This window comes from Polyodon spathula, chromosome 7 (genome assembly GCF_017654505.1).
Source record: "Polyodon spathula isolate WHYD16114869_AA chromosome 7, ASM1765450v1, whole genome shotgun sequence".
NCBI lineage: Eukaryota > Metazoa > Chordata > Actinopteri > Acipenseriformes > Polyodontidae > Polyodon > Polyodon spathula.
The window spans coordinates 54,772,862-54,791,672 of NC_054540.1; the positions used below are offsets into that span (position 1 = coordinate 54,772,862).

The window sequence follows — 18,811 nt, forward strand, 5'->3', positions numbered from 1 at the left end:
GATAGGCTTGTGAAGTGGGAATAAAACCATGATGTGTTGTAAGGATGTTGTAATTTGTATATATTTAGGACACACAAGTCCAACTTGTAAGTTATTGGATCTTTGTTTGATTATTTACAATACTGAGACACACCAAGAAATTAGGAGAGGAGATGCTGTCAGGTTGCTCAGTTTTCAATTCATAGTCACAACAATGGGAAGCACACAACAGATCTGCTGACAAACACATAACTGATTACCCTATGTGTTATTTAACTATTAGGTACTCTCAATCAACACATTCGTTTGATTTAAAACCACATTCTATTTACTTATAAGCTGTAACAGTTTATATACATTTACTCCTGTACAATAAAGAGGAGACTTAAGTATATTTTGCTGGTCGGTGCACCTATTCAGTATTTTCATTGACATATATTTGCAAACCTTTAGGTTGGGAAGTGCCAAATTTAAGTTTAAAAAGCAGCATTATTTAAGCTTTGATATCGTTGTCGCGGGAAATAAATTAGCGTTTGCCTTTTGAGCCTTTCTACGCCTGCACGAATCTTAGAGCTTAAAGGCATGGTTAAGCCGTCGACTTTCTGTCTGTGCTTTTATTCAGAAGAGACCGTTACTGCTCTGTTTCCAATGTGTTTAGTATTAGCGAAAGAGAAAAATCCATTAGATGCATTATTTTTCGTGCATCACCCAGCCACGTCTTCGGAAAGATGTAAAGGCATCGCCAAAAAATAAAATAAATAAATAAATAAATAAACCAACAACAACCAAAAAAAACACGTAACTGGGTGGACAACGTAATTTTGGATTTTGTAAGGGGATGCAATTCGGCATCCTGCAATTAAATCAGGTTGGGATTTCTAGGTGTGGTGCTGTCCATATGAATGACACTGGTAATGATATATTCCTAAAAAACCTCCAGCATGGAATTAAACCACACCTTCGGTAAACATATCCCTCCTTCCCCTGTTCACTCTTACACCATAACCTGTGTGAGATGACGTTTTGTCTTTCCTGAAATATAACGACTGGTGAGTTGGGACTTTCATTGCAGAAGTGAGGATGAGAGATTTGCGCAGGGTACTGCATTAAATTGGAGAGCTATCTGAATTATTAGTACAGTATTTGCTGCTGTGCGAGTACTAGGATTACAGATGTTCATACATATAATGTAACTGCACTTTAGGACGGTATGTATAGAAAGCCAATCGTTTTGTGTGTTTCTCAAATTATATATACAACTTAAAACACTACCTTCAACTAAAAACGTGTACGTTTTCTATATTAACAGGTTTAGAGATCCCACGTAGACTTGATTACAACGTCAAAAACATTATTCCCTAAAGTGTTTGTACCCACTTTCCAACTCAATTTATCTAAAAGATTCAAAGTCACCCAGCAATTGAAAATGAAATAATATAACTGTTAAAGTGAGCTTACATAAACACTTACTAAAACGTATTCTTACCCCACAGTATATGACATGTCCACGAACGACATTTTTTAAAGGAAATACACACTTGGCAAGTAGTGATTTTAAATAAATTATACCGACAAAGTTATGTTTTTTAAATATTTAGTTATGTTAAAATAAACAAAAATATAGCAAGCAGATTTCCTGAAGATAAAATGTATTTATAAATACAAATGAAACGTAAATATACATTATGATAAATGTAATCTTTAAAATAAAAATGGCTGCAATACACTTCGATAAATTAGATGACAACATATTTAAACAAAAAAAAAAAAAAACTATCTGCAATGCAAAACTTGTTTTCGTTTCTCAAAAAAATATACAAATGGAGTCTAAGGTCTAAGATTCGCGCATGCGTAGAAAGGCTCAAAAGGCAAACGCTAACTTATTTCACAGCTAACTTATTTCCCGTGACACCGTTACCAATAACAATTGCGTCCGCCAATCAGCGTTTCAGGAAATAAAAAAAAAAAATAGCCAAAAACGTTGTTGTGTTCTAACTTATGGGACGGAGTTCTGGAAAGGCACACAAGCACCTCAGGACAAACTGTTCACACATTATATATACATTTATTAATGTACAACGTGCACCATCGTGATTAAATGCAACAGCAAGAACACATCCAGAGCAGCAGCGCCACGGCTCTTCAGTCAATGTTTTCCAGTCCCTGTTGATGAAATGATAAATACAGGTGTAAGTGTGGAGTTAGGTGTGCATTGCTCAGCTGCTGTCTAAGCAGACCGCGTTTGCTCCATGAAAGGAAATGCATAGGAGTGATGGTCGGTGAAACACGAGTCTCTGTTATTTGTCTTAATCGCGATTGTAAACCACAAAATGAAAGAATGTTTAATGCACTGTACTGAAATATAAGCCTTGAGATCATGACCACTTGAAATCTAACCTTTGATTTGTGATGCACGCCATGCCCAGATATTCTCTTATCTCTCTCCATCAGGTACCACTGGTACGGGTACCGAGCAATTCTCTTCTCCTGCACACAAACAGAGAGAAAAGGTGTACTGCCATTGTATAACAACAAACGAATTGTATAATTGTATAAGTCTAACATTGAAACAAAAAAGAGGTCAAAGCGAGTGGCTCACTCGGTACATTTATGACCATACTGTGTTCCTGTTTGCTTTCGAGTTCAGGAAGCGAGTCCAGCTACCTAAATTAAGCAACCCGGTATCTTAGCACCCTGCAGATCATGCAAGACTTTACAGTACTGTTGTGCTGTCGAGGAAAGCATTTCAGAAAGTCGACAGACTGCTAACTTCTAACATTTAGACTAATGTGTACTAGCACTGTATTCACAACCTATTGCACTGTGCACCCTGCTACTGCGCTTCGTGTATCTGTGTATGACAACATGATCTGAGAATGATGGTGCAGGTAAAGAAAATGCTAATTTTTCTGACAAAAACACTTACCTTGCCCCCGTTTGTGAACTTGTGAATCTGAGCCGTGGCGACTCCAGGGATCACCATACAGACTGTCATAATGGCAAGACCGGGCAGGATTTCATACCACATGATCGGGTCGTTCTCCGGATTTCGTGTTTTAAAATAACAACAGTGATAATAATAATATTAAGGAATGACGTCACGGAACCGCGTTTCTACCCCTGCTCCCCTCTGCGCGTATCCTGGGGGTCACTCTCTCCTCACACACTTCCGACACAGAAACCGGTTCTTCCGCTGCTCGGGATAAAACCAGAAACGGGTCTAATACAACAGCAGCGCCACCTGCTGAGCTGGAAGACGAGAGCACACCTAACACCGTGTGCACTTAAAAAAAAAAAAAATACATTGCATATTCTTTACTGTCACATATCCTTCCAATTGCAAATGTAAGAGTGAAAGAAACTATAAAAATGAAATTGAAATATTTGAAATATATAATAATAATAATAATAATAATAATAATAATAATAATAATAAAGAAGTGATTAAAGTGCTGTCTAATAATACAAATAAAAAGTTTGTCCCAAAGATAATAAATTGCCTTGTTTATTGACCTGCCGCAACACAGTACAATTAAGCAGCGTTGATAGCAAGAAATCTCGCGATAGCTTAACCCAACGCCGCTGGTCTAACCAATCAGAGAGAGGTGTCGCTCACAACACCAGCCCTCGCCAGCGGAAAGTTGGGTCGCCGTCGCAGCGGCTTGAATATTACACGAAAACCTGCAGCAAGAGGAAAGAGGATCATGAAAGAGGATAAAGAGAACGCCAGGCCGAGGGAGAAGATCGAGGACGCCAGCTATGACGAGACCGAAAAGTGTGAGAAGCCCAGCAAAGACAAGAAAGAGATCCTGACCAAGGTAGAGAGTCCCAGTCGTCAAGTGGGAAGGGCTGGCACAGGCCTTGGCTAAACTGAGACTGGCGGAACTCATATATTCCAGCGTTTCTTTCAACGAAATGATGCATGCCGCGGTGTTACTGTAAATTAAAAGCAAACTATTCTTTCTTTCAATATGAAGACATGACATATGCTCTCATGCCACTGGGAGAGTTGCGTCTCTGGTGTTGTCTTTTTCGATTTGAACCACAGGTAGCATTTCTTCACCTGCTTAGTGCAAAAACACACTTGATTCAGAACCCTTTACCCCTGCCCAAGCTACAGCTGTAAACTGGCTACTGTCGGTGATCATTATCTACTGTTTTTTGTTTAATATGATTTGCTAATCATTTTTCGGTAAAGTGACTTTGTGAATGTTAAGTGTTCATAATGAAGTTACCCCGACGGTAGTCGCCGTGGTTGAATGGCCCCGTGTTTTTCATTTTTGATGTTATTGAGTAAGTATGACTTTTCTTTTGCCTGGCAGATTGTTATCCGACGCCTTCCTCCCAGTTTGACGAAAGAGCAGCTGGAGGAGCAGCTGGAGCCCCTCCCCGAGGTGGATTATGTGGAGTTTTTTGCCAATGATACAAGGTGAACATCACATTACCGGTACTGTGTATTGAATACGAAGTGATGCAAACAATTCCTGCCTGCAAATTAAAGGTTACAATGTGACCACTTCAGAGAACACTTTATTTAATTCGCTTCTAATTCACATAGTTTGAATAGAGCTGCTCACTAATGTGTAACAAGTCGAATTGCAGTATGCACTGCACCAGTTATTAAAGTATAGGAAGAGTTTAGAAACGTTTTAGTTCAAGGTTAAAAATAGATCAATATTACAAGTATCAATTTTATTACATTCTTTAATCAAAGCATGGTGCTTATCTGTGTTAGTCATGCTGTAGCGTTTAGCATTCATATAAAGGAGGTTACGACCTCAATGATAAATAGGTTTAGTTAAGCACTGTGGATCGCTAATAATAATAATAGTAATAAGTTTATTGAATTCCTAGATGTTAGCTAGATCAGGCCCAATACAAAGACACTTAATGCTAACAGTATTGTTTTTCTCTCTTCACAGCCTGTACCCACATCTGTTTTCCAGGGCCTATATCAATTTCAAAAACCAAGAAGACATTGTTTTGTTTAGAGATCGATTTGATGGCTATGTATTCATTGATAACAGAGGTACAGCCATTTTGGTATTTGGGATTCTAATGCGTTGTTGATATTTCAGTAGAAATATCTAATAATCCTCATTGAGGCTCTATTTTCCTAATTATTGATTTCATTGCAACAGGCCAGGAGTACCCAGCTGTTGTGGAGTTTGCACCTTTTCAGAAAATTGCCAAAAAGAAGAGCAAAAAGAAGGATGCCAAAGCTGGAACGATTGAAGAAGGTACAGTACTTGGAGACTCATTTTCTCTATTTGATCTCCTGTATAAAGTGATTAACTCATGAGATGCAGGGTGATTTTTCTATTTTCTTTCAATACCCTTCCTTTTTTTTTCCCTCCAGACCCAGACTATAAGAAGTTCTTGGACATCTACAATGGAGATGAAGAAAAATTAACTTCTACTCCCGAAACTCTCCTTGAAGAAATAGAGGCCAAAACCAAAGAACTAGAAGGTGCGTTCACTCTGAAAAAACAAACAGTCCCTGTAAAATGGTGAGAGTCTGTGCAAGCTGGGTTTGTGTTCAGGTCACACGCCGTTTGCTTCGTTTAAATACATTTAACAACCTTATTTCTGTTTTTTTTAGCTGCAAAGAAAACTACTCCACTTCTGGACTTTCTGAAAAACAAACAGGTAAATATATTTTAATGTGATTCTAATAAAACATAAGCCTATATATATCTGGAGATTTTTATTGTGAAGATACAAAACTCAAAAATACCCAAGAAGCATGATATATAACACTTTTCAGTGGTGCCCTGAATAACCTCTCTTGGCTCTCTGAATGTACTAGTTTAATATTGTGTCCATTCACTACTTGATAACATTGCCTCGCTGCTTCTTGCTGTGTGGATTTTTTTCTTGCTTCAGAGAGTAAGGGAGGAGAAGCGAGAGGAGAGGAGGAGGAGGGAGCTGGAAAGGAAGAGGCTTCGGGATGAGGACCGCAGGAAATGGAGGGAGGAGGACCGGAGGAAACGCAAAGAGACTGAAAAGCACAGAAAAGGAGGTGAAAAATCTAAAGAAGAGCCAAAAATTAAGGTACAGTCCAGGTAGCACTTGTGTGTTACTGCTGTCTTCTGTTTGCCCTGCTTAACATAGCTTTTTAGTTTACCAGGTAAGTCATTTTCGTTTCTTGCAGGGAGAACAGCCGGAATTGTGTTCAGTTTCCAAGTGTAATAATATTAACAGATCTTAATATAAAAATAGTTTGCTAGAAACTGATTTAACTTCTCTTATTGGCAGCCCACTTGTTATTGAAAGAAAACAAATTAAATGTCTAATTATTTTAGTGTATATGTAAGTGAGATTGAAAGAAACAAAATCATGCTCTCCCTTCATAGCTCCTGAGGAAGCCAGAAAAAGGAGATGATCTTGACTCGGACAAAGTAAAAGAGAAACCAAAGAAACTGGAAAAAGAGAGGATAAAGGATGACAAGCCCTTTACAGGGGCTGAGCTGAAGAAACGTCAGGAGAGTGCACACCGGGATGAAAAAGGAAGGAAGTGAGTGTGGAGTGCTTGCATTGGGGTTTTGTAAAGGTGGTTCCATCAGAGAGGTGTGTGTTTTTCATTGTGTGCCTTCAGCTCTTGGTGCAGAATGGTCAGCCTGTTTTTAAATGAAGCCGATAAGCCTGCAGCTAGCTACAGTCCTGAAAGCTGATGCCTTAGCCTTGTTACAAGTAGGACTGCTGACTCTTAGTATGGAGACACAGAAAACTTGCAAACCTTATTTGTTCCACAACTGCTTAATGAGCAAGTTACAATTAGTCATTTTCTGGAGAGGTGTTTTATTTTAATACTGCTTTTACTTTTTTGGTCACTGCAGGATAGAAGAGGAAAGTCGAAAAGATTATAGAGACAGAGACTTTGAGCGAGACAGAGAAAGGGAGAAGGAAAGAGAGAGACGTCAGAGGGAGAAGGAACGGATGAGGCGCCAGGACGAGGAGCGGCGCCGGAGGAGGGATCGACACGACCCTGAAAACACGTACAGGAGACGAGACGAGGAAGTAAAGAAAGAGAAAGACCGCGTGTGGGAGAAGAAAATCGACAGTGCCGCGGACTCCACATCCAATGCAGACAAGCCTGAAAGATCAGCCAAGGAGGAGAAGAAGGATGGGCCCAGCAAGAGGGACCGTTTGAGAAACAAGGTAAGTAAGGGCTTACCTTGACTCGGAACGCTTTCTACAAATGTAGTACTATTGTACAGACTGCTGACTCATCTGCATGACTCTTGTACTGCAGGATCGGCCAGCCATACAGCTGTACCAGCCTGGAGCACGAAACCGCGGCCGCGTACCTGCCAGTGCAGAGTCTCCGGGTGAAGAGCAGACACCTGAAGGGGAGACCAAGACCCCTCAAGAGAAAGGAGAAGAATGACAGCAAAGATGAGGAGGGAGGTTCCCTGACATCAAGGCAGCCTGGCAACAGAGCATGCGCTGCAGCAGTGCCTGGCATCATCTGCTACTTGCTTCCTTCCAGTATTTGTGGGGAGAAACAGACAGTGCTGTTGAGTAAACCAGGGAAGCCTCCCTGTCAAAGTGCTGAACTGCCGGGGCAGTATGAGAAGCCAAAGCATGCAGGGATCAAGCGAGCCTGAAGTGACCTTAATGAGGCACAGAGCTGGATATATAGATACAACAGTGCGGTTCTTATCTGAGAAAGCAAAACATGCTTTGCATCCTTTATTGGTTTGCAAGAACAGAGCCCACGTAGGATACTGTAAGAATAAAACTTCTTACACCTGCCTAGTTTATCACCTTTAGTTGCATTTTTCTCGGTCTCCACTTTGCATTTAGTGTTTGATCAGTACCTGAAACTATGTTCAGGATAAGCCTGGCTGATGCAACTTCTCAACCTGTGGCCTTACCCATTTCCTTATATCTTAGAGTGTGTTTTTCCCATCACAAGACTTTTTAAATCAAAACTGCTGTCTGGAAAATATAAATAGGGTGGTTTCTGAATTTATTCATACATATTTAAGCAATTGCATATTTTAAATCCATTCGTCAATTCAAGCGTGTTCATTTTTACACATTGAAGCTTTGAAGATCAAAAACAATGCTGTATACTAAACACATTCTTTTTGCATTGCTGAATACACAAGTATACAGTTGTTTAATACAAAAGGAGTTTTCATGCTGACCAGTGCACCATCAGTTCTTATTTAGTGCCCAGCATAACCCATCTCCTCAAACACCATCTACAGCATGACACTGGATTTATCACTACTGTTATTTACGGTTTAGAAGGTGTAAATAATTAATGTAATCCTGGAATGTGGTGTTTTGTTATTTCCCACATGTGTGCTTGAGCTCTGTGTACAACTGTAAGTCTTGTCTAAGCCATTTTAATAAAACTGTTCAGCAAACAAGTTTGGCTTCCTGTAGATTGTGAAAAGTAAGTTTTGTTATTTCTTCTGTAAGCAGGCAATACTGCCTCACTTTGAAATAAACGTGGCTGTGGAAAGACAGTATGAAGTACACAGTAGAAATACAATTTCACAACATACAGTGCCATGATTTTCTGCATTTTTGCACATTTTTCACATTGACTTTGGTCAGATCTTCTTGTGGGTTGTAGTAGTATACAGAGGGAGTTAGAGAAAAAAATGACACCAAAGTTTGGTGCTTCTTTCATTTGTTTGGTATGCAAGGTAATCAAGCATGCAATTTTTAGTTATTGCCCTAGTTAACTCAACCCAATTAAAGGGATATTTAGGGTCAGCTGTTTGAATACTTTGGTTAACAATCAGGCCTGATTTGGGCCAGCATTGCCCAATATAAATCTGACTAACTTTGGCCATTACCATCAGAGTGAAGTTGTCAGCACATCAAGCCACAATTAAAAGAAATTCCTGAAGACCTCTGATAAAAAGTTGTTGATGCCTATCAGTCTGGAAAGGGTTACAAAGCCATGTCTAAGGCTCTGGGGTTCCACCAAACCGCAGTCAGAGCCATATTGTCCAAATGGAGAAGGTTTGGCACAGTAGTGAATCTTCCCAGGAGTGGCCGTCCTGCCAAAATCTCTCCAAGAGCAAGGCATAAAATCATCCAGGAAGTCACAAAGAACCTTAGAACAACATCCAGGAAACTGCAGGCCTCTCTCGCCTCGGCTAAGGTCAGTGTTCGTGACTCCACCATCAGAAAGACACTGGGAAAAAATGGGATTCATGGCAGAGTAGCAAGGAGGAAACCACTGCTCACTAAGAAGAACATGAATGCTCATATCAAGTTTGCCAAAAAGCACCTGGATGATCCTCAAGAGTTCTGGAACAATGTTCTATGGACAGATGAGTCAAAAGTGGAACTTTTTTGGCCAACATGGGCCCTGTTATGTCTGGCGAAAACCAAACACTGCATTCCACAGTAAGACCCTCATACCAACAGTCAGGCATGGTGGTGGTAGTGTCATGATTTGGGGATGCTTTGCTGCATCAGCACCTGGACGACTTGCCTTCATTGAATGAACCATGAATTCTGCTGAAACGTAGTTGAGTCATGCAGCAAGACAATTATCTGAAATAAATAAGTAAGTGTACATCAGAATGGTTGAAGAACAAGAAAATAAGTTTTGGAATGTCCTAGTCAAAGTCCAGACCTAAACCCCATTGAGATGTTGTGGCAGGACCTGAAACAAGCAGTTTATGCTCAAACCCTCAAATGTCACTGAGTTGAAGCAGTTCTGCATGAAGGAGTGGGCCAAAATTCCTCCACGGCGCTGTGAGAGACTGATCAATAACTACAGGAAGCGTTTGGTTGCAGTTATTGCTGCTAAAGGTGGCGTAACCAATTATTGAGTGTAAGGGGGTGATTACTTTTTCACACGGGGGCATTGGGAGTTGCATAACTTTAATAAATAAATTTAATAAATATCAATGTTGTGTTATTTGTTCACTCAGGGTCCATTTTATCTAATATTAGATTTTGGTTGAAGATCTGATAACATTGTGTCAGAAATATGCAAAAATGCAGAAAATCAGACGAGGGGTGGCAAATATTTTTTCACGGCACTGTGCACGACACGCTGTTCCCACGAAGTGTTCACCTAATGGCTCGCTGGATCCACTGGGTGGCGCTCTGATATGGAAGCTTCTCCCACAGCCTGCTGTGCGAACATTAACCTCTAGCCTTTCCCAGAGGTCTCTCTCTTTGCCATCCGCCATTGTGGTGAAAGGGTTGCGGGTTTCACTATGGTAGGGAAAATCTTTAAACATCCTTTCTATTCATATACAAAAACAAGCTTAAGCCTCTGAAAATAAAGTGTTTAGACGTTTAGGCAACCAGAGATCGTGTTATTTTAACAAAAAGCGTCAAAGCGAGAACAGAACCGCTCGGATTGTTTTCCTCAGTCCCGGTTCTGGATGGTCTTGAATCGGGTCCCTCTCGCTTTGTGCAGTAGCCTGTGATTATAGTTTCCCCTGAACGTGTTACTGTTGTGTGCTTTAGCACAGGAATTAACTGCACCGGTTTTAAATGGAGCGCAAAATTACAATTTCAAGAGACGATGATTTAGGAGCCCCCGTTGTTTCCTGATAAGTCGCCCCCTTTGCTTGTGACATTATTTGATTAAACTTTTGGGATAAATCGGATTTCAGTGCGCGAAAACCACTCCTGCTGTTGACGTGTGAACACAGTGGCAATGCGTGAGGTGTGATTAAGGGTGCTGGTGTTTGTTTGGCAGACGATCAAAATACAGTAAACGTGTGTTAGTAATTTTATAACTGTCTGATTTGAATGACTTCAGTATACTAACCATATTTCAGGGCTGGAAGATAGACTTCTGTTCCATAGCAGTTTGAGCCATTCCGTGTTTCAGTGGTGTTTTCACTGAGACGCACCAGTGCGCTGGAAGGTTATTTCCATAGCTGCATTGTTTCAATTGAAACTGAAGGCTTGTAAATATTAACGTATGCTTTAAGTTATACCTGAAAGGTGTTTTTTTGTAAAACCGAGACCTGCATGCAAATCTTGTATCTTTTTGTCTCCTAGTCATCCCACAAGACCTTCAAGATCAAGCGCTTCCTAGCGAAAAAGCAGAAGCAGAACAGGCCAATTCCACAGTGGATTCGAATGAAAACTGGCAACAAGATCAGGTGAGCGTTATATACTCTAGCAGGACAGCAGTGTTTGTGCCATGTGGACCAATGCAGTACTTTCTATAACGTTTGTGAAGCACCTGTTCATTTTATCTGAACTGGGAGCTAGGGACCAGTTAGATTCTTCTTTTTTTTTTAAAAAAAAAACATGTTCTTGCTTAGTGCAGGGGCGCAGGCATCAGTAACACCCATGCTTTCAGTAGTATCGGCACACCTCTCCCCAAACTGAAATTGCAAACCTTCCCAACATTAGTCTATCTGAATGCACAATTGCAACATAGCCCTGCTGTGATTTTAAAAATGAGCGTTCTCTATAAAACCGATGCTAGTGTGAATGCTCCAGGAGCATTTAGTGCCAGACAAATCAGCCAGTGGCTTATAAGAACATAAGAAAGTTTACAAACGAGAGGAGGCCATTCGGCCCATCTTGCTCGTTTGGTTGTTAGTAGCTTATTGATCCCAAAATCTCATCAAGCAGCTTCTTGAAGGATCCCAGGGTGTCAGCTTCAACAACATTACTGGGGAGTTGATTCCAGACCCTCACAATTCTCTGTGTAAAAAAGTGTCTCCTATTTTCTGTTCTGAATGCCCCTTTTTCTAAACTCCATTTGTGACCCCTGGTCCTTGTTTCTTTTTTCAGGCTGAAAAAGTCCCTTGGGTCGACACTGTCAATACCTTTTAGAATTTTGAATGCTTGAATTAGGTCGCCACGTAGTCTTCTTTGTTCAAGACTGAACAGATTCAATTCTTTTAGCCTGTTTGCATATGACATGCCTTTTAAGCCCGGAATAATTCAGGTCGCTCTTCTTTGCACTCTTTCTAGAGCAGCAATATCTTTTTTATAGCGAGGTGACCAGAACTGAACACAATATTCAAGATGAGGTCTTACTAGTGCATTGTACAGTTTTAACATTACTTCCCTTGATTTAAATTCAACACTTTTCACAATGTATCCGAGCATCTTGTTAGCCTTTTTTATAGCTTCCCCACATTGTCTAGATGAAGACATTTCTGAGTCAACAAAAACTCCTAGGTCTTTTTCATAGATTCCTTCTCCAATTTCAATATCTCCCATATGATATTTATAATGTACATTTTTATTTCCTGCGTGCAGTACCTTGCACATGCACATGCTTGTGTTCATTAGGAATGTTTAGCCCACATTATATTAAGCTCTGTGTTTACTGGAGATGTATTTGTCTTGCTTGTTGCTGGGAAGCTATTAAAGCAGGCTGCAATTACAGTGCTTCATTCTGTGGGAGGACTGACATTAACCTGCTCAGAGTAAAGTGCTGCTGTCAATTTCTTACTGACTTCACCCTGCTTGTGGTGATGCTCATTCTTTGTGGCAGCTACAAAAAAACAAACTGTTCCAGGTGTCATTTCAGAGAATTGGGATTGTAATTTGTAGTGGGAATGTATACAAGAGATTTTACAAACATTTGACGTTGTACAGTTAGTGACGCCTAGTCAGGATTTCTGTTTAAATGGGATACTACAGTTTGCCGTATGCAAGTTTAGTTTTGTAATTTCATATGAAATCAATTTTAATAGGGCTAGTGTAGTCCTTTTAGATAAAAACTATAGGCAGAGTGAAATGGCTTTTTGTACAACACTTTTAAGGGTCATTCCATGTATTAACAAGCTGATCCTTTGTTTTGCTCCAGGTATAACTCCAAGAGGAGACACTGGAGAAGGACCAAGCTGGGCTTGTAGAACTAGCGCCTGCTGCTTGATGACATCACCACACATCCACCCTGCAAAGACTCCTCTCTGTGGAATCCCAGGAGAGAAGCCATGTTGCCAGTATCGGGACTGCCTCTCTTTTGTACAGATACTCTTGATAGTTTGTGCTCAATAAAAGTGAGAATTGGAAAAATCAAAGACTGATGTGACTGTTTTTAGTGAAAACGGTTCTTCTAATCTAGAACTGTATTTATTGCTTAAAGTGCATTTGTTACTGGCAGTAGTTTGTATCCAATTTCAAGCATGACTATTTGCCAGGTGTTGCTGTCCTCGGGTGCATGGTAAGATGAGCTCAAGCACTGTGGTCTTGAGTAGTAATAGTGTCCACCTACAGTAAGGCTTACCGTTTAAACACATGGAGAATCACTAGCAAACTTAAATGTGTATGCTTTTGATCCTGTGCATCTGTGATCTCTTTTTGCTCTGAGCCATGTGTGTTGACTCAGCCTGCCGTGGGAATACATTACTTGTCACTCTCCAGACCTGAATGAACCTTCTTTCCAAAGAACTGAATCGTGTTCAGAGCAGTGGTAATGCAGGGCTTCCCAACCCTGGTCCTGGGGACCCCATGGGTCTTCCCACTGACCTCTAACAGTTGCAGATTTCAAGTTAGCTTTACCATTTTAGAAGAAACTTGAACTCTGCAACTTTTTTGAGAGCTGAGAACAAAGGCATAATTATACATAATTTGCTTAAGTTAAATTAGGGGTCTAGATAAGTAATTGAGAGCTCAGTTGGAATGAAAACCAGAAGACACAGGTCCTCAGGATCTGGTGGGAAGCCCTGCCCTTGTGTTAACTGCCTGATCTATTGAATGCTGGAAGGAAAGGGGCTTTTGGATTGAGGGCCCTCAATGGATTTCACAAGCTTGCGTGTGTTAAGCTTATATTTATAAGCTTCATTCCAGAACCATGAGAACTTGTAAACATTGGTAGGTTTGTTGGCTTTGACTGGTGATGAAATTAACAAGAAGCAGCTGCTTCTGAATTTCCACAAGAGGGAGGTGGAACCATTCAGCCAGTCAGTCCAGTGTATACTACTGCTCCTCTCTACCTTTCACTAGTTCAATTAATCAAGTTAAAACATGGCCAGCACAGTCCTCCAGACGCCACGCCTGCTGTAGCACTCAAATCAGGCTGGCATTTCACTGGGTTTCAAAGTTCCTCTGTATAATGACCTGTGTTTTTAATTTTCTTTCTCTACGAAATAAACCTAAAAATTTGGCTTTCTTACAGCGAAGTGATTCCTGAAAAGCCAGCCTGTTCTCATTAACATTGGTTGCTTAGCAACGTTACATTATAGTTCTGATAATGCATATTCCTCTCAGCTCCAATACAAATATCAGTTGAACTCCAGAGTAATTGTATTATTATTGCGCTGGTCGGCAGAAATGAAATAACTACACTGAAATGAGTAATGCACAGCAATACAACAGACATGAGATTTGTGTTTAATTAATTCCACAGACAAGGCACCATCGGACTGCAGTAACACTTCAACAGCACTGCGTGTCATGAAAACGCACAGACACACACGGTGCTGCAGTTCTGGACTCTATAGAAAACATTTGGTTTTACAACAAAAGTGCAATTTATAATATTTGAAAGAATATACATATATTGATATTTCTATATTTTAACAGCTGTACATACTAGCAAATCAACCACCATAAAATTATCATGTTATTTTTGTTAAAAAAACAAACCATTTGGTGTGTGTGTGTATATATATATATAGTTAGATAATATTTACAAGATAAAACATACGTAAATGCAACATCTACGGAGTTTTGATTGACAATGCTGTAAATAATGTGTTACAGTAGTTCTGAAGTACCTCTTAATGTGTGAATAAAATCTATGCATGCTCTTCGTGATATAATCAACACTGCTTACTTCCCCCCCCCCCCCCCCCCGTGCTTCAGTCAGCGGACCCCACATAATTTATTGGGCCTGTGTTTCGGAACGAAAAGAAAGATAGGCAGCGCAGCTGGAAAGAGCTGAACCGGGTGGTCTCGCTTTTCTTGACTGAAATATCTAGCTTGTCTCCGGTAGTTTCAGAGACGCAATAGTGCGCTCCGCCTGTCCCGTTGTTATTCACATTGTGGTACCCAATGCTCCCAGTCTCTTCAACCATTGCCCCAGTGAGCTCTCTTAATTCGGCGGGCGCGTTTCTTTTCAGATACTGCCAGGCTTTCTTTCCATTGTAATCCCTGGCATCAACATCGGCGTTGTATGCCCCCACAAGGATTTTAACCATCATGTCCTGCCCGTGCATTGTGGCGACATGCAGCGGGGTGAGACCCCCGCTGGCTCTCAGGTTAATATTCACAGGGAAGTCCTTGCTTTCTGCAAACCTCATCAGGTGTATCAATGTTTCGTGCTTCCCGTGTTTGGCCAACCAGTGGATAACTGTAAATCCTGTCACAAAATCCCGTTTAGTCAGCAAACTGGGGTCCTCGGATAAAAACTCGACGATGGTATCGTAATTCCCATCGACTACAGACAGCATCCAGGCGTGCTCCACGGGATCCAGGGCCAGAAACGCGCGGTTGTTATTTTCCTCGTTAGTCGAATCGAGGTCCGGATCGTTGTCAGGGTCCCCTTTCACGCTGCAGCTCTTAGACGACTGCAGTATGCTCCCCAACCCACTGTGCAAACCGTTGTTCAAAAAGAGCTCTTTTAAATATTTTTTCCTCATCGCTGGCGTCAGGGTGTATTTGTCTGCCGCTTCGCACGGTAGTTTCTGTGAGATGCACCGGCCGGTTGCACCGCTGCCACCTCCATCTGTCTCCTTCACTTTGGACTGCCTCTGTAACTTCTCTCTACGCGAGGGAGCAGGCAGCGGTCTAGTGCTGAACCTGGGCGAAGGCTGCTGGCTTAGGCTGAAGTCTCCAGACGTGCCTTTCACTGGGACGCAGGAGTCTCTCATATTTAGTAAACCGCATTCTGGATCCGCCCCCTCCTTCAGCAATGCCGACCTTTCCTGAAGAGAATCTAAAACACCGCTTCTACCGATTGCATCTGCCGGTTCGGAGCCACTTGCGCTGTCATACATATTTTGAGCGATACTCCTCCTTTCCTGTAGGCTGATGGCCCTTGTATGATAAGGAGCTTCTCTTCCAAATATGGAAGTCCCCCTTTTCCCCAGTGTGTAAATCGTCCAGTCAAAAGATCAGAGGATTTTTTTTTTCTTCGTCTTCACTTCTTCTGTCGGGCAAAGAAAAAGAAAATTGTAAAACATCTGTTTTTTTTTTTTTTTTTTTTTTTTCTATAATAAAATAATCAACCAAGCAGAGGCCAGAGTGCAGACCAAATGTCCCACTGTTGATCTACCGAATAGCGAGACACGCTAGCTGAGGAAGTGTTGATGAAATTGTGATGATGTTTTCTTAAAAGAAACAACGAGCACCACCCATCTGACCTCTGTTCCTCTTTCCACATGTTGGTTAAAAACAGAAATGCAACGATATGAAACTGAGCAGAAGAGTAGGCTGTATATACATTCCCTGCTACAGTTTTTCTGTATATACATTCTCTGCTACACGTTTTTCTGTATATACATTCTCTGCTACACGTTTTTCTGTATATGCATTCTCTGCTACGCGTTTTTCTGTATATACATTCTCTGCTACACGTTTTTCTGTATATACATTCTCTGCTACACGTTTTTCTGTATATGCATTCTCTACTACACGTTTTTCTGTATATACATTCTCTGCAACATGTTACACGTGCTCCCCCTGCTTTACTCTACCCCTCTTTGTTTAAATCAATCCCACGCAGACAGTGTGATGAAGTGCCAGTGCCTCCGCATTGTATAGTACAGTGTGTGACTTGCATTTCTAAGCATCTGTTTATGCCGTGCTGAGTTTCTTTGTCCGGTCTTCAGCAGTGTCTTCATTTTTCATTCCAGGAAAACGCGCACAAGAGCGCACTCCCGTCTCCAGTCCAGTTCAAACTGCTCACCCAGTAATTTGTCTTTCCAAACGCTCCTCCTTCACAAAAAATATTCAGCTGCCTTTGCTCAAGAGGCTTTAAAACAGCGTCATTCGAGTTTGGTCTTGAAAGATAAAGAAAGTTCCACCAACTGTGTTAATTAACTCAACAAGGTGCAAAGTTACTGCATGCCAACGGGACCTGAAGGTCACGTAACGTTTTTAGCACAACACTACCGACTGAAACACTTAACACATAACCCTGATTGAACATGTGAATTGTGAAAAGATTAAACATAACTGACTTCTATAGTTCATTAACTCACGAGTCATTTCAAGAAGGTTTTTCAGTCTGTATATATATATATATATATATAATATATATATATATATATATATATATATATATATATATATATATATAAGCCAGTATTGTGTACGTTCATTCTATATGAGCACTCTAATATAAGATTAAAGAAACGTGATTAATAGGGACTGAAATGTTTTTAAATGTGCGTTTGAAAAACTCAGTGTAATGATGTCTAATACAGCACCGCTCATCATGTTCTCACGCTGTTTAAAACGGGAGTCCACACTCTCGACGTTTCTATACAAACAGCGAGACCATTCCTGCATCGCACACATTCACAGTCTCTAACTCAGTCAAATGTAAAAGCAGAGCTTGGTAATTAACATCCAAACCCTGCCATTAAAAAGAAACGTAGCCGGCCCTGATCTGAAATAATAAAACCCGTTAGCTTTCTTTTTACTGAAGGTTTCTTAATAATAATAATAATAATAATAATAATAATAATAATAATAATAATAATAAAACCAGTCATGTTACAGAAGTGCATGAGCCGTACAGATGTCACGGTAACCTGTAACGTGTAGCTTGCAGTACAGTGAGAGCTGTTCCCCTCATAATTACAAACCTGCACACGCACACAACATTATTGAAAGCTGTTTGAAACACGACCACTAGGGGGTGTGCAGCTGCAATTTCTGTCTCCTCTGTAAAAGTGATTTTGTATAGAGGTTTTCCATTTTGCTAACACACAGTTGCAGAAGTGGCAGAAATTACAGTTGGACTGCACATCCTTTCGAAGTAATTTGTAAAAAAAAAAACCAACAATTTAACAGAAGTCGGGCCTCGTGGTTGAAAAGGACATAGTCTGTCACACAAACAAGCCTGTTGCATCACGACAGTTCTAGGTCAGCTTATCAGCACGCGGTTTTCCTATCTGACGTACATTTTAGCTGTAAAATGCAAAGAAACTGATTCTGAACAAAGACAAACACCAAAGCAGCTTCCTGTCAGATCAGGTCGTGTTCAGAGAAATTGTTTTGCCATTCAGACAAACAGGTTTTTACCTTTATAAGAAAACTTATTTCCTGATAACTCAAATACTACGACACATCGTGATACAGCGAGATAACGTCAGGCTTGCTGATGACGTCACTGAACGACCTCTTTCTTGCTAAGTTTCTGTATGAATAATTACAATTGCCTCTGAGTGATGCAATAGCCCCACTCTTTCAATCAATTACAACTGCATTGCAGTATTGTTCAATTACAATCACAGCTATGATCACGCTGCAGTATTTACAATTATAATTACAATGGCACTAAACAGTACAATAAGCAGCTCATCAAACATGTTTTCACTGTATATTATAAATAACCACACCGCAATCCCAGGAGCACAAACACAGACAAGTCTGTGCGTTGAAACTACCTCAGGAGGATGTAAACAAACTGGAAAGCTAACAAGGTAATGCTTTTGGGTAACAACAAGTAAAATGTGGAATTTCTCCTATCATTTCTCATAAGATGCTTATTAAACTGTAAATAAAGCACTGTATTTCATCACAATGTATTGTTTTACTCAAAACCTTACATGTACTTTCAGTGATGGAGTATCTTCATGAACAAGTATTTCAATTCATAGCCATGCCTTTCTTCAATAGACGTTAGAACGGACCATCTCAAAAGAGGGGGTGGAAACCATGTATATCAAATTCTAAAAAAAAAACATTT

The 18,811-nt window shown here is 40.5% G+C and overlaps 4 protein-coding genes and 1 non-coding gene across 5 annotated transcripts; 3 read left to right on the top strand and 2 right to left on the bottom strand.

Annotated features, from left to right (window-relative positions):
• Positions 1-2,024: 2,024 nt before the first annotated feature.
• Positions 2,025-3,176, bottom strand: LOC121317918 (NADH dehydrogenase [ubiquinone] 1 alpha subcomplex subunit 1-like). The gene is made up of 3 exons (XM_041254014.1): positions 2,906-3,176; positions 2,377-2,466; positions 2,025-2,142 (listed from the first exon to the last, which is right to left on the bottom strand). The coding sequence occupies exons 1-3, from the start codon at positions 3,005-3,007 to the stop codon at positions 2,122-2,124; spliced, it is 213 nt and encodes a 70-aa protein (XP_041109948.1). The 5' UTR covers positions 3,008-3,176; the 3' UTR covers positions 2,025-2,121.
• A 416-nt stretch (positions 3,177-3,592) lies between these two features.
• On the top strand, positions 3,593-8,363 carry LOC121318835 (regulator of nonsense transcripts 3B-like). The gene is made up of 10 exons (XM_041255934.1): positions 3,593-3,797; positions 4,302-4,408; positions 4,902-5,008; positions 5,121-5,219; positions 5,339-5,449; positions 5,582-5,628; positions 5,866-6,033; positions 6,336-6,496; positions 6,819-7,140; positions 7,235-8,363. The coding sequence occupies exons 1-10, from the start codon at positions 3,684-3,686 to the stop codon at positions 7,367-7,369; spliced, it is 1,371 nt and encodes a 456-aa protein (XP_041111868.1). The 5' UTR covers positions 3,593-3,683; the 3' UTR covers positions 7,370-8,363.
• Positions 8,364-10,099: 1,736 nt separating this feature from the next.
• LOC121318836 (60S ribosomal protein L39) lies at positions 10,100-12,966 on the top strand. The gene is made up of 3 exons (XM_041255936.1): positions 10,100-10,184; positions 10,981-11,084; positions 12,755-12,966. The coding sequence occupies exons 1-3, from the start codon at positions 10,182-10,184 to the stop codon at positions 12,801-12,803; spliced, it is 156 nt and encodes a 51-aa protein (XP_041111870.1). The 5' UTR covers positions 10,100-10,181; the 3' UTR covers positions 12,804-12,966.
• LOC121319065 lies at positions 12,312-12,447 on the top strand. Its single transcript, XR_005950651.1, has one exon. It is a non-coding gene; the product is annotated as a small nucleolar RNA SNORA69 (small nucleolar RNA).
• A 1,780-nt stretch (positions 12,967-14,746) lies between the features above and the next one.
• Positions 14,747-16,814, bottom strand: LOC121317919 (ankyrin repeat domain-containing protein SOWAHC-like). Its single transcript, XM_041254015.1, has one exon. It carries the CDS (start codon positions 15,888-15,890, stop codon positions 14,754-14,756), a length of 1,137 nt encoding a protein of 378 aa, XP_041109949.1. The 5' UTR covers positions 15,891-16,814; the 3' UTR covers positions 14,747-14,753.
• Positions 16,815-18,811: the final 1,997 nt, after the last annotated feature.